The sequence below is a fragment of the Macrobrachium nipponense genome, chromosome 40 (assembly GCF_015104395.2).
Source record: "Macrobrachium nipponense isolate FS-2020 chromosome 40, ASM1510439v2, whole genome shotgun sequence".
In the NCBI taxonomy this organism is placed as follows: domain Eukaryota; kingdom Metazoa; phylum Arthropoda; class Malacostraca; order Decapoda; family Palaemonidae; genus Macrobrachium; species Macrobrachium nipponense.
In genome coordinates this window covers 52,281,597-52,297,585 of record NC_061101.1, presented here as the reverse complement: position 1 = coordinate 52,297,585, position 15,989 = coordinate 52,281,597, and the positions used below count along the sequence as shown (strand labels likewise).

The 15,989-nt window shown below is 35.3% G+C and overlaps 1 protein-coding gene across 1 annotated transcript in view; it reads right to left on the bottom strand.

The window, feature by feature from the left end:
* Positions 1-5,063: 5,063 nt before the first annotated feature.
* Positions 5,064-15,989, bottom strand: part of LOC135212244 (uncharacterized) — a 57,900-nt gene continuing 46,974 nt past the window's right edge. Inside the window, exons 5-6 of the mRNA XM_064245687.1 lie at positions 13,360-13,506; positions 5,064-5,279 (exon numbers count right to left, since the gene is read on the bottom strand). Coding sequence (XP_064101757.1) covers positions 5,064-5,279; positions 13,360-13,506 — 363 coding nt within the window. The remainder of the gene's footprint in view (positions 5,280-13,359; positions 13,507-15,989) is intronic.

Genomic DNA, 15,989 nt, shown 5'->3' with positions numbered 1-15,989 from the left:
TCCTATTTGCCTCCCTGTCCCAACAGTCGATTCATAGAGTGCAACTGCTTTGAGGTTTTCCTCCTGTTACTCCTCTCTAACCTTTTTGCTGTCAGTGTCCGTTTCAGCTCTGAATGACTTCTTAGGTTCCAGCGCTTTTCCTTTGGCCTAAATTCTACGTTGTACTGTAATTTACCAAAACACTAGTTTGCTTCGTTCAGAATAAATTAGATTTTTTGAATAATACGAGGTTAAATTAGTAATCACAACTTTACTTTAATTTTTTGGCAGTCGGCTTCAACAGTACTCCCAGAAAGACTATTCCTCAGTAGAATCAGACTCCTTAGTAGAATGGTCTTGTTACCTAAAGGTAAGTCAGTCGGGCAGAAGTAATGTCTTTAACTAATCCACCACAATCTGATTACAAACTATTCATGTTGAATTCTGATGTAATTTAATGTATAGGGTACCTTTTGCTCTTAATACCTAGGTTAATATCCGCAAAAAATTTGTAACATTGCAGTGTTTTTCATTAGTCCTTGGTTTTGGGGTTGGGGTGGGGATGGGGTGAGACTTTTTACAGAGATGATAAATGAAAGACGGGCTATTGTTTTTTTTTTTTTTTTTTTATTTATTGATTATTTATTTATTATTTATTTTTTTCTGATGGTGTCGAAATTCTTATCCTCAGTCCTTACCCTCAGCACTATGTGCAACATCTTCTCATAGTTATAGGAGAGGAAATAAGTTTTTTTTTATTAGTTTTATTTTCAGGAAATTGAAACCAAGTGTATTAGCTGCGCCCTTCTTTACTGCCTGCATATTTAGCCATTCAAATAATGACAGCTTTATCGTATACTATCATAATATTCACGGACTTGGACATACTGTTGACTAGTAAGTTGCCTGGACAAGATAATGAACCCCCTCAGAGACTCGGTGGGCGGGATTGCAGTGTAACTGGAAAGAAGATTTGCAATGTTTCGTAGCCGACAGAAATGAAAATCATCTTGAGTAGCGTATGCAAGACCTAAAAATACGGAAGGATTTCCAGAGGTCCGTTAAAGAAGGATCATTAGGATGATCATATAAAAAATCATCGAAGTTATTTTGATATTTTTCTTTCGCAGTTACTTAATAGTAGAGACAATATTTGTAATTGCAACAGTTGAATTACAGGCAAATTTTATCTTTACAATATTATTGTGCATACAAAAAGATATGAGTGTTTTTCATCTCAGATTATCTTCAGTATTTCATGGCGGCCCTATTTGGTTCAAAATTGAATAACTGAAATTCGTCAAAAAGACGTATATGAGTTTTACCATATTTTCTCCACCGTACTGTTTCTGTGGGAGATTATGACGATGTCTTTGTAGAGTTGGAAATTGTTTTTGAAATAATTTCTAGATGCCTGAATACTTTTCTTTTTAGCTTTCTGCAAAAGAAAACTATTGAGATGGCTTTGTCTGACCGTCCGTCCACCCTTTTTCTGTCCGCCCTCAGATTTTAAAAACTACTGAGGCTTAAAGGGCTGCAAATTGGTATGTTGGTCATCCACTTTCCAATCATCTAAGATACAAAATTGTAGCCCTCTAACCTCAGTAGTTTTTATGTTATTTAAGGTTAAAGTTAGCCATGATCGTGCGTCTAACAACTATATGGGACAGGCCATCACCTGGCCGTGGTTAAAGTTTCATGGGCCTCGGATCATACAGTATTATACCGAGACCACCGAAAGATAGATCTGTTTTCAGTGGTCTTGATATGCTGTACAGAAAACTCGATTGCTCCGAAGTTCTTCGGCGCATTTTTTTTTTTTTTTTTTTTTTTTACTTGTTTTATGATTTTTAGCCAACAATGCTGCACTGGAATGTGTTCCAGAGATGGATGCATTTTCTCCAGCGCTGACGTGAAGCCAGCCTTAGGCACTACCCTTAACAGAGACAAGAGTCGAATTCTTATCAAAAGTTATTGGGACGAATAAATAGCGATACAGTCACTGACTCAAGTAGGCCTAGCCGGTGGGACGTCTATCAGGGAATTTAGATGCTGCGAAATATCAAACATTAAAATGATGGACGTGAAATCAAAGACATTGAAAGAATGTCAACAAGTCGTGGATAAAGAAAGATGAAAAAAGCAAAGCGAAATATTGTGGAAATTATTATCTTAAAAGAAACATACATAAGATTATGGGTTTGTGTGGCACTTCATGATGGATAAATGTATTCGTGAATGTGATCAAGGAAAGGATAAAGCAAATTATATTTACATTGAAAGGCCGTTGGTGGGGCAACCGAATGGTCTAGTACAAGCCTGATGAAGAAGAAAAAGAGAGAGAAAAAAGGAAGCGACAAAGCTAAGATTATCTAAATAGGAAAACAGTACTTATCTTTTTGAAAGCTTGAAGAATACACTAAGGATTAAGGGAGCCGAGGACGGAATTTTAAAGTTGGGACAATGATGATGATGATGATGTTATTAGAGTAAGGAACTTGGCACAACATTATAAAGCCTCTGAATGCGATCGGGCATCCTTTGAGTCATTTATATGCATTTGATTGTCTGTTCTTATTGCGTGACGTATGGGCTAGTGATGATGCTTGTGGGGTTGCGATGCAGTTGAAAAGTCAACATCTCCTTGGGTGCCAATATTACTGGGATCAAACTCATTGGGACCTGTCTTTTGCTGGTTTGATGAGGAAAGGCAGGCTTTAGATAAACTGTAATGAAGTTGACACAATCTCTGTAGTTTTTAGTTTTAAATGGTTGAATTTACTCTTTGGGAAACAATGAAGATGGGAAGTAGTGAATCCGTGGATTGTTGAGTTTCTCTCATTGTGTTTGCCGTTATGTTTTCTGTTACGTTTAGCAACGATTATGCTTTTTTATTTCTCTTCCATACCAGGATAAATAGAATATCTGCCAGAATAAGTTATGAAATGTTAGAAACTGCTGCTAAAGGCCCATTTAAAACATCCCCGACTAGGGATTTTGCTGAGAGGAAGAAAAAGAATACAAAGATGATTCCGTGTCAGTAAATAATACACCAATGGCTTCGTGTGATAGTTGCGTTTCCAAACCTAAATAATAGTTGAATCTTTCCCCCTTCTGTTTCTGTCATGAGATTCACTAGTGACATCATAACATTTCTTAACAAATTTAGTTAGCGGGTGGGTGGAAAGAGCAACGACTTTTGTTTTTCCAGTTAGATGATAGCAGACAAAGAAGTGGTTGCTAAGGGGGCCAGGTGCAGAAGAAATTATGGTATGCCTCGGTTTTTAATTCGTAGTGAATGAGCAGGTATGTTGATTGGTGTGTCCTCGCCATTTTCCTGATATATATACAAATGAGACTTGAATTATTGCATGGTAAACCAGTCTTGTAATTAAGTTAGAAAAAATAGTAAATGTTCACAGTTGACACGTCATTCAGTTAAGAAACAGATACAACAATGCAGCAGTTTGTGCTTCTACTTAGATACGTTGTTTGAATTCAGAAATTATACCGAGTCATCATTACTATCTTTTTCTTTCAAGACCATTTATCTCCAGTTTAAAGCTTAGCTGTTCTTTTAATTTATAAGAGTTGTGCGAATTACGTTATTAACAGCATGTGCAGACGCACGTAATAATAATAATAATAATAATAATAATAATAATAATTATGATATAATATTATTATTATTATTATTATATATTGTTATTATTATTATTATTATTATTATTATATTATTATTATATATATAAGAGAGGAGGAGGACGAAGAAAATATAGACCAGTATAAATTGGCATTATTATATATATATATATATATATATATATATATATATATATATATATATATATATATATATATATATTATTAAAATGAAAATGTTATTAAGGTTAGAAAATAGAGAAAGCCTTTTCAAGGTCAGAATAGTTAATATTAGGGATTTAGGAAGGAGATGCATATTAGGGACACTTAAAATAGCAAATTCGAAGCGGACTGGTTTGGTGCTTCAACCTGTGTAGGCTCTTTTTTTTCATTTATATATATTTTTTTGAGACCTTGGAACTATGTAATCTAAAGGCAATATTGTCTTATAAGTTATAGCACTTCATTCCTAACGTTCTCCTTGTACTGTGTATAGAAAGACTTACTTTCTCCAGACTCCTGCTGGTCCTGTTACTATAAGATTTTAATAAATGACAGAAAATTCGATATTTCGGTTACACCTCAGGGAGATTAGGTTGTTCAACTCTACACCTTCGTAATCCTTTTTATTTTGACGAGAAAATGATTCAATTTCTTTTTTTGTAATGTCACCAAAGCTCTGATTGACATCCATTACATTAAGTAACTCACTAGTCACTATGTTGTGCTCAAGAGTTGACGAAAATGACTTGAAATTGCAGTGCAGCTGAATTTTTACACGAGTTGAAGTTCTAGAAAACGTCGTAGGAAAGAAACGAAAGAAATACTGACGGCGGGTTGCGTGGCCTGCAGGATTCGTGTTCTGTTGAGAATTCTGTTGATAATTTCACTCCTCCATTCCCTGAGGACTGAAGCTGCCATGAATATGATTAGTGGCAGCAGCCTGGCAACGTTTATTGTGCCTCGGGGCTGGATGTCATAAGCTTAGGTCGTCTGCATTCGATTTCGTGGATAGAGCGAGATGAAGAATTTTCATTTTTGATCTGAGGATCGCTGTTCGTCGTTCGCTGACGAGGATGCTTCGCTTTTCGTGCCCGTTTCTTACCCAGATCGCAATGATGGCTTAGTTCTCTGGCAGGTGATGGTTAGGCGTTAATGTCGAAAGCGTGTGGCTCTCTCTCTCTCTCTCTCTCTCTCTCAGCGGGAGCAGGAGCAGACAGGTCGAGGGGGATGTGCATTGCCCTGTGGGCACAGGAGGATAAGCGGTCATTAAGGGACCCGCGGCTAAGTAAATGGGAGGGTGTGTTGGGAGTTAGGGTTGGGTTTGAGGAAGGTGGGAGGAGCCACCATCATTAAATGGAACATTGTTAACGCGTTACCCGAGGTCAATCAGATAAGGCTCTCCCTTGCCTACCTTTCACCCCCACCCTAACCACCCTCCTTCATCCACTCAACCCATCAGCGCTATTGCCGTCCACCACCACCGCCGCCGCCGCCGCCTCCGTCTCACTCCGGCCCTCATACCCTCCTCCCTGGTCCTTCGCATCTCGGTCAAGCCCTCCTGTGGCTGTGGCAGGGAAATGATGAACTTGTGAGGAACAAAGGTCACGCTTGTGTTCCCCTTCGGATACTTTCGTTGGTGGTTCAGCATCCTGGAACTGTGTAGCCAGGGAAAGTCGGCGAAAGGTTTTTGGGGTCGGTGTTTGCAGCCTTCCGCGACAGAATGACCTCTTGCATGCACTGTGCCAATTGCCTTCGACTTACAGTAGTTATGGGTATTTTCATAACTTAAAATTATGATAAAGCCTTCAGCCCTGGAAGAAAATGTTGAGAAGTTTTTGTGCCGGAAAACTTAGCATCGGAAAGTAAAAACACAACAATGTTGTATAAATTGTAAACATTATGATCACTCTCAGCATTTTATATATATATGCTAGAGGGAATGGCAGCAATTTCAAATCAGGCAGTGGATATTTAAGACACCCGTAATTACTGACTGATAACAGCAATGATAGTGATGAGTGTTTGTTTTCTTGTGTTTATAAGCAACTTCATTCTTTCATAATATTGACGAGTTTCATTTTGAAGATATTTTTGGACTCCCGAGAAATGTGAAGAACCTGAATCGAACCTTGGAGATGGTGACATCGATAAACAAGTAGTTTTGTTGTTGTTTGCTTGCGAAGATAGGACTGCGCCTGTGGTGCTTGCTGTTTATTGTAGTTTTCGTTTTTTCATATCATGTAGAGCCCCTAATCAAGACAACAGTTTATCGGTAATATGTTTATGTATTAAATCCACAACCTCTCTCTCTCATATTTAAAAAGAATTGTAGAAAAGAACTTGACCATAATGTTAGAGTAAGTATTCACCAACAATATATTTTTTCACATTGCCGATTCCAGATTTGAAGTTTTAGTTGCATCATGGCTTGAAAATATTTGTCAAGCTGTACGTCCGGAGATTTTTTTTTTCTACCTATTACACGGCTGAAATAGTTTGCATATTCATTTCATGATTCTGGATATTAGCCTGGCTTTTCCCCCTGCATTTATATTCCCTTCATGAGCATCTTAATCGGATTTATTCATATTTTTAACTCTGAGCTTCGTTTGACTGTACAGTCTTATTGCAAATTAAAACAAATGGCACGAAAAGGTTCACCGCTTTTAATGATTCTGAGTCTTATTACAATATTAACGTCTTATAAAAATAAGATTTCTTAGAAATATGAAGAGAAATACATATATTTCTTATATGAACAAAGTAACTACGAAGTTTAATACCAAATTTTCGTTTTAGAAAGCTGTTGATATTGTCTCAATTATTTATCTTTTGGCAATATTTAAAAGAATTTATGAGAAATGTGCAGAGCATATCATTATGGTCTGTAAGAATTTCAGAAATGAGATCTCTCTTGGGGTGTTGGCCCGTAAGTTTATAATATATATATATATATATATATATATATATATATATATATATATATGATAGTGTGTGTGTGTTTGTGTATTTATATAATGTGCGCAATATATATATATCTATATATATATATATATATATATATATATATAATAATTATTATATATATATCACTATTGAATATTTTCTGTTGAAACACAATTCTACCTAATAAAGGTACCCCATATAAACAACAAAATGGACTACCTTTGTTTACGTGTGTAATATATATATATATATATATATATATATATTATCTATATAATATATCAGATAGAATATATAATATATATATATATATATATCTATATATTATATATACATATACATACATGTAAATGTGTTCGTGTGAGTGAACATGAATAGCACGCACAGTTTATTTGCATTCATGTATTCATTATTATTTTACTTATTATCGTTTTTTGCCTTCGCACATTTACATGACATTTTTTTCGAATTTAAGAAGATAAGCTTTCTTGTTTTCCTTTAAGCGGCTAATCCGGGAGGGCGGCATCTCGTTTGTATATACATGTTCAACAAATAGCCTTTACCTGGGAGGGGAGGTGTGAGGGAAAGAGATTAAGATCATGTATTCTCTGCCTCCCTCCCACCCCGTCTCTCGAATTCACATTGGTGGGCGTCAATGGACTAGGATTGTGAAGTTTGTGAAGTTTTGCCAGTGTCTTCGCCGGAATAACATTGGCACTGAACAGAGGCCAACCCATGAATTCAGCCACGGTCTAACAACCCCCCCCCCCCCCCACCCCCCCCCCTCTTGTGATAGGTAGCCGTTGATAGGTTTTCGGCCGAGCCTCTCTCTCTCTCTCTCTGTGTCTAGCCCGTAGCCATTCATTCGTTTTAGTAAATGTCACGACTTCACCTTTCCCTTTGGTTTTCCGACTTCGAAAGGCGCTTGTTTTCTGCCTTGTTATAAATGCACCTTGGCAATTAGTGAGGGACTCTTCGAGATTCAGGTTGAGATGTTTCACTCCCGTGTATTTTGAGTTACGCTGTCATTTTTTTTTTTTTTTTTTTTTTTTAATTTTTTTTTTTTTTTTTTTTTTTTTTCTAGGCTTTAAAATTCTCTCTCTCTCTCTCTCTCTCTCTCTCTCTCTCTCTCTCTCTCTCTCTCTGAAGTATCCGGATACGTTAATTTTGATTATTGGTTTTCGTTTTGGCGTCAATATATATCTGCGCTACTCTTTCAACCAATTACCAATCTAATTACCACGCGCTGTTGTAAGAAGGTCAACGTCACTGCGTTAAATCATCTAAATGTTTTAGTTTAGATTTCCAATTATTCTCTCCTTCGTGTTGAATATATTATCTTAGGCATTGTTCGTACAGTGAGAGATTGACGCTAAGTGGGCAGTTCTAATGTTCTTTTTTTTATATATATATTCATCCCTTTTTTTATGGAGATTTTTCCCTCAGTATCGTAGCTGAACATCGAACGACACATCGTAAGTAATACATCCTGAACTAAGTAACGTAGCTGCCTTCTTATGTGTAATTATCGTGGATAAATTTCCGATTCAGTGAGAGTGACCCCCGACCTCTCTCTTCTCTTTGTTCGCGTAGTATAATTATGTTTTTATCGAGCCATCCATTGATCTCTTATTCCACGTCCATCTTCCTTGCGTAATGGCTGTTACGATATGCTCTATTAGTCTTTCACAATTATCTATCAGTTTTTTCTCGTCGCTGTCTTGAGTCGCTGTTTTTTCTTTCTTGAGTGTACTCGGTGTGCCAAGCGCTTGCATTCTGTTTTTGTTTTTCTTCAATTTTGCTTTCGTGACGTCGTTTTTATGATTTAGTTATGTTCGAGTGTATATACATTCTAGTGTGTCAGCGCCTGATCACGTATGTATTCATCTTTCAGTATTGGCGTATGTAAATACGATTACTTCGGTGTGGATTTAAAACAAAATGTTCATGAATCTTGCATGTAGTTTTCTGGATTTAGCGAATCTAATCTCTCTCTCTCTCTCTCTCTCTCTCTCTCTCTCTCTCTCTCTCTCTCTCTCTCTCTCTGTAAGAGGACGTAGTTATGGACGTTCACCTCAGCTGCAAAACACTCCCACAAGTAGGCCAGAAATCTTGAGGACAGTTGAGTTAATTCAACTGCATTGTGTCCTGTTAACGTAAGCAGCAAATTGTATAACGGGAGTTAGTCGACTGTGTTGGGTTGTGATCCGAGAAGAGAGAGGGGGGAGCTAGCCACCTTATCTTAAAAGACTTTATGAAAACTGGAAGGCCAATAGCCACTGTTGTCAGCATTCTGGATGACCCAGAAGACTTGATGAAAACAGACAGTTTGCTCCTCTCGGAGCCATCACTATATATATATATATATATATATATATAATATATATATATATATATATATATATATATATATATATATATATATATATATATATATATATATATAGATATATAAATATGTGTGTGTGTATTAGTCAGCCAGTATAAAGCAAGATCTATAGACCTGGAGTAGGAAAAAATAGGAGCCGTGACACTGATGTAGCTTCTCCAGAATTTATGTACTTGATGTTATCTCGCGAGGATTATTTTGGCAACCATCCTTGACCAAGTGTGTATATATATATATATATATATATATATATATATATATATATATTATATATATATATATATATATATATATATATATATACACATTTTACATATATGAATTCATTTATTATATCGAATTTGTATATTTTTCTCTCTATTAAATTTTTTAAAAAGTAGTCTTCGCTTAGCAGAAAGACTAAGCAAACTGAGGAAAGCAGACTTTCCCAAAAGGTCTTGCGAAGTAAATATTTTGTTCGGAGGATAAATATTATAGGAAGTCTCGTTGATAAAAATGTTTTTTGGCTGAATTGCCTCGATCGAAATACAATGCAGTGTGGATAAGAAAACACGCTGACCCTTTCCTGGGGGTGCAAGTGTGATTGCATCAGAAAATAATTTTTTACACGCTTTCTTCGGACTTTTTTTTTATTTTTTTACTCTGATATGGCGATAGTTTTTACACTCTTTATAAGAAAACACTTTGTGGTTTAAAATGCATATTCAGGAAAGCGTGTACACACTAATTGTGGTCATGTTGACATTTTCACTTCTCCAGACTTCACTTTTTAAAACTGTTAGATTCTGATTGCTTTGCTGCATTTGTAAGCCAGCTTAACAACTTTTCAACTTTAGGAATATTACCTGATATTTTATAAACATGTAAATATCTGATGTAACATTGAATGGCCCATTGACACCACATGAATGAAATATTTTGGGTCAAGCACAACGGTTCCATATTTTATTAAACTGGGGTTACCTTCCCCATTGCATGATTTTATCACTTGAGGATTTTAGAAAAAAAAATTATTGTAAGTGAACTTTCTGTATTTTTTCATGACTTGATTATTTAATCAGAATTTGTTATATTATTGTCCTGGGCTTCACAAACGCCGATATGACGACTTGAGTTTTAAATAAATTTTTGCTGATGTCATTGGGGTTGCATTCATTTCTTTATGTTTGTGTGTGTTTTTTTTCATTAATGTTTACTGTTTTCTAAATCGCACTGCATAACAGGAAGAATTTTAAGTAATTTCTAAAATTGTTTTTTTTTGTAAGTAATGGTTTAGTACCCTTGTGCTAATTCAGATAAGCATGCATGATTTCAGTAACACTGAGCCGAGGATGAACTGACAGTAGAAGATTTGAGAAACGTGCCAGAACGCCAAGCAAAAACCTTCCTGGCCTAATCTTATGACGGCACCTTACAAAAATGTGACGTAAAATTTGCATCGTTTGTGCACATAATTGTGGATATTATTTTTCTATGCCTTATCATGAACCCACTTCTAATATTCCTTATAAATTATGTATTTTATATAGTGTGATATCGTCTTTTTCCCAATGCCTTATGGATTTTGAAAAACCTCGCCTAGGACCTCTTCTAAAGATTCATAAAAAGATGGTTTTCTATTTTATATCGTTGCATATAACTACTGAATATTTATGATGTTCTGAGGAGCCGACATTCAGATTCTCTCTCTCTCTCTCTCTCTCTCTCTCTCTCTCTCTCTCTCTCTCTCTCTCTCTCTCATATGTCATGATAGTGGGCAGCGAAACCGAATCTTTTCAATTTCAGATTCATATCTTGGGCACTGAATGAATACGAATTAACATCGCTTTCCATTTGGTCAAAAGCGATGTGAGATATATATAAAATTAAGAAATTCATTGGTCAGAGCTCATTTGAAGTACTTTTGTGATTAATGACTGGAAATGCAGCGGCATCCAGGCTTTATTTTTACACTAATTAACCCGCTAAACTTTTAGGGAAAAGAAAGAATAAATTTGTAGTCATGGGTTCACACTTAAGCTCTTCTTTTTATTGTAATGCGGGTCACTCATTGTGCCCCACTTTCGTTTATTTTTTATTAGGTTAATCGTAATGTGTATGACCACATGCCAACTGCCATCAAATAGTGGTATCGACGAACATTGGGTAATAAAAACCATGAGAGAACGTCTTACAAGATAGATTTTTTTAATAGCCACGCATGCTGCTAGTTCAGTTGATTGCTGTAACGCAGTGTAATATCAAACGTTCATAGGTATTATACGTTGCTAGTTTTCCATAACGACGAAGATTATTCGCACTTCACATTATTACTGTTGAGTTCTCATACAAGATTCGACTTGATTTTGGTAGTAAAAAAACGAGAGTGATAAAAAAAAAAAACGAAAAAAAAAACGCATGGTGAGTGACGCATGTAAAATCGTTGCAAATCTGCTGAAGCGGCCCATTGCAGATATAGCTGTGAGATGGCATTCGTATGAGTGTCTTCTCTCCCTATATATATATATATATATATATATATATATATATATATATATATGTATGTATATATATGTATGTATGTATATATATATATTATATATATATATATACATATATATATATATATTATACTATTATATATATATATATATATAATATATATATATGATATATATATGTGTGTGTGTGTGTGTGTGTGTGTGTGTGTGTGTGTGTGTGTGTATATGTACCATATATTGCAAACATTAGGTTTGTATTCTAGTCTTGTTACTGTAATTGCTAATATATATATATATATATATATATATATATATATATATATATATATATATATACTTTATATATATACACACCCTTTTCTTAAATCTTATTTACCATTCTGTAGAGCTGTAATGGCGGATCTTCCATCTAATGTAGGTTATTTCTTATATTATTATTTGAAGCTTTTTCATCTTCACTACAATGCATAAGGTTTTTGTTTATTCTTAGTTATGATTAACTTCCTGAGGAACGTCCCAGACCTAGATAGGAAGAACATTCAAAAGTATGGTAATTAGTATTATGAGAGTTAGAGGTATCTTTTATTTGAAGAAATTGTGTATGCGTATGTCCGCATGGAATTTTACATTTGATTATAAATAAACATTGTGACATCACCTATCTTCTTACAGAAGTTCAAAAGTAGACACTTCTTCAGAAGTGTCGACTATTATATATATATATATATATATATATATATATATATATATATATATATATATATATATACACATACATATAATACAAGGAGCTGAAGGAGACGTCATGTACCAGTAATTGTCCATTATTAAACAAGCCCCAAATAAGTGGGAAATATGTGGGGCTTCTCGTCGCCTACTAAAAGTTAGAATTGATTGTCATCGGGGAGTTAGTTACAGAACAGGCAATAAATTCCACTAATCCTGAATTTTCTAATATACGCGATCATGCCAAAAAATGTAAACAAGATATTGAATATAAACATTTTAAAATTGTCTTTCCAGAGCCCATTCACCTCATCAATTAGCAATAGCCGAATCGTTATATATTAAGAAGCTTGTTCCTCCTTTAAACAATCAAACTACCTCCACAACACTGTACCTGTCTTGAGTGTGCCCCTGTCTCTGTTTTTTTATGTCATTAGGTCCTTGGTTCCCGTCCTGAAAGGTAGCGGTCTATTTCTTCATTCTGTCTGTTGCATTTTAGTTTTTTTTTTAATTTTTTAATTTTTGTTTAAAGTGTAAAATAGTTTTTTAAATTGAAATTTTCTTAATTCTTAAGTCTTTTATATATTATATTACGTTTTTCAGCTTTGAAAATGAGGCTGTGTCCTCGAAAAACGTCAGCTTGTTTAATAAATGGACAATTACTGGTACATGACGTCTCCTTCAGCTCCTTGTTGTATGTTGGTTGATAGCAACGCTTCCCATATCCATTTATACATATATATATATATATATATATATATATATATATATATAATATATATATATATATATATATATAGTATATATATATATATAATATATATATATACATATATATATATATATATATATATATATATATATATATATATATATATATATATATATATATATATATATGTATGTATATATATTAGTATATATATGAACACAGGTAAAATAAACTGATGCTCATTGGACAGCATATATTCAGCATTTGCTGGTCGCAGCGCGGTTGAGGGATAAGCAACCAACGAGAGTTGCCTTTATATGATTATGAGGGAGTCATCAGAAGCTGTCGTGTGGAAGAGCCCTTTTCTTCATTGTGCAAAGCCACGTTAAGATTCTCAGCCATTACAAATCAAGCAATGGCTCTCATTTCCATAAACTTCCAGGTCCTGAAAGTGCTCCTTCGTTCATATTCAGATGACGAGCCCCTGGACGCTTCAGGAGTGTGCTATCACGCAGGCGCATTGAGGGCGTCAGTCCTGTGCGCTTCGAATGCAGAATGGTTCTCTCGAAGGCCGTGGCCTGTGGAAGGCGCTTGGCCACAAGCAGCTCTAAATTCGGCATTGGTCTTATCTGAATAAAAGTTAAATCATCGTAAAAGATGTATTAGGAGCAGCTTTTGTGAAATTTCACAGTGGAGCTGCAATTTCGTTGTGGCCACTCAGGATGCAAATGAAAACCACTTAGATTGCATCGTTTTTGTAGAAGAGTCTTTGTGGTAGACTTGTTGCAGCAGACGTCCCATGTAAATTTCCTCCCGGGGGAAGTTGGTACCGATCGTCTTAGTGTTCGCAAATGGATGGGAATTGTTGCAAATGATTGCAGCTGAATTGGTCTTTTGGATATCATGACTCCATATATTTACTTTTTTATTAACCTTTCAAGCGCTGTGCATCGCGGTTTGTTAGCTGATGGTGCCTGAACGTTAACCTTTCAGGATCTAGGCATCTAGGTTGATTAGTCTCTCCTGCTTGGACGTTTAAGTGTTAATTTGGTTTTTTCCCTCCTTTCGAGGCCTTGCCTTTTAACATTACGTTGTTTTGAACGCTTTTGGCCAATAGTCCTCTCTCTCTCTCTCTCTCTCTCTCTCTCTCTCTCTCTCTCAAGCCACAGAATTAACTGCCACTCTAATAAGCGCTGATAGTTAGGCTGGTAATGAGTCCACACCATTGTGACCTGTGTTTTACTTTTATTACTAATTTAAGAAATATTTACTAGATTACCAGAACAGTGATGACACTTTATTGGTTTGGTACGTTTCCTCTTTAAGGTGCGTTATATTTTGATTTTAGGTTGTTTTGCTCTATAAAATATTTGAAACAAATGTACAAACAAATATTTTTCGCCAACATTAAACTTTCTCTCTCTCTCTCTCCTCTGCTTCTCCTCTCTCTTCTCTCTTCTTCCTCTCCTCTCTCGTAAACTGTATTTCAGATTACGTTGATTACACGAAGAAGGACGCTAACCAGGAAAGTGTCATCACTGCTCTAATCATATATAGTAAATATTCTTTTTTAATTAGTAACAAAAGTAAAATATAGATTACACTGGCGTGGACTAGTTACCAGCCTAACCATCAGCGCTTATGAGAGTGGCAGTTAATTCTCGACCTGTGGCTGAAAGAGAGAGAGAGAGAGGAAGAGAGAGGAGAGAGAGAGAGAGAGAGAGAGAGAGCAGGTTTCAGTATGTTACGGCACCGTGTGTTTTTGTCTCGTCTCTTGGAAACATGGTTGGGGCCGGCTGCCGCCCGGAATGATAAGTAAATGAAAGGTTCCTTCGTTTTGCCGTCTCATGGGGACCAGTGCGGAAAGAGAGAGAGAGAGATAGAAAAAAAACTGATGATGAGAGGCGAAGAAAAAAAAAATGTTCGTTTCGGTTTTGCTGATCTTTTATAACATCGAGCTGGCATCAGTAGCGCGTGAAAGACGAACATTCGGGGTTATTATTATTCTCTCCGGGCTGATTTTGGAAAGTGGGTTTTTGACGGTTCCCGGATCTGTTGTTATCACTCCCACTTATTTTATTTATCGACTTAGATGAGATCTCTGACTCTCTGCTCTGCTTCTATTTCGCATCGTGGCTGTTGCTCATTGCTACACGATTGATTTCTTTCCAGTTGTCATCGCCCGCGGCCGTGTTCTAATGTTTTGTTTTTGATATTTGAACTACTACTGTGATTATTCTTTAGCTGTGTCAGGAGCGATCGAAGTAGGCATTGCATCTTTAATATATTAAATGAAATATGACTTCAAATACGCCTGATTGATCACTGCTGTGATTAATCTTTATCTGTATCAGTAGTAGTCGAAAGTAGCTATTGTACCTTGCTTTTTATATTTTTGTGATCGGGATTCTTTCGTCGGCAACTTAATAAAAATTTTTTTATCTCATTAGTCTACAGTACTCGCATTCACCAGTTTCTTATTGAAGTGTTCAGTTTACGATTGCAGTTTTTAATGTTGATTTTTCTTGAATTACTGAGTTACTTCGATAAATCTGAAATAATTTCAAACTAAATTAAGATGTTTTAGCTATAAGCTAGCGTGGCCCATAGATGTCTTATTTTTTTGCATTTGAGTGAAATATTCGTTTGGCTTCTTTAAATATTGATACTGTTAAAACAGTGAGGATGATTCCTTTGAATCTTGGGAAACAACCAAATAACCTGACTATGTCTCCTTCGATCATCGGAAACAACGTAGAATATTCTAAATAATTTTCTGGAATAATGAAGTGTAAAGATGTTGACCTCTCGAAATGTTTGTACTTAGGTACTGGTCCTGCTGGTGATTTTTTTGTTTATCTTTAAGATAACCACGAGTTATCGAGCCCGGGCAATATTTAGGTAAGTTCTAATTGCGTTCACGCACGCACAGCACCGGACGCGCAAACTTCCATACACACATATTTAATATATAATTATATATTATATATATATATATATAATATAATATATATATGAATGTATGTATGTTTATGTTTATATATGTATATATACACACACAAACATACATATATATATATATATATATATATATATATATATATATATATAG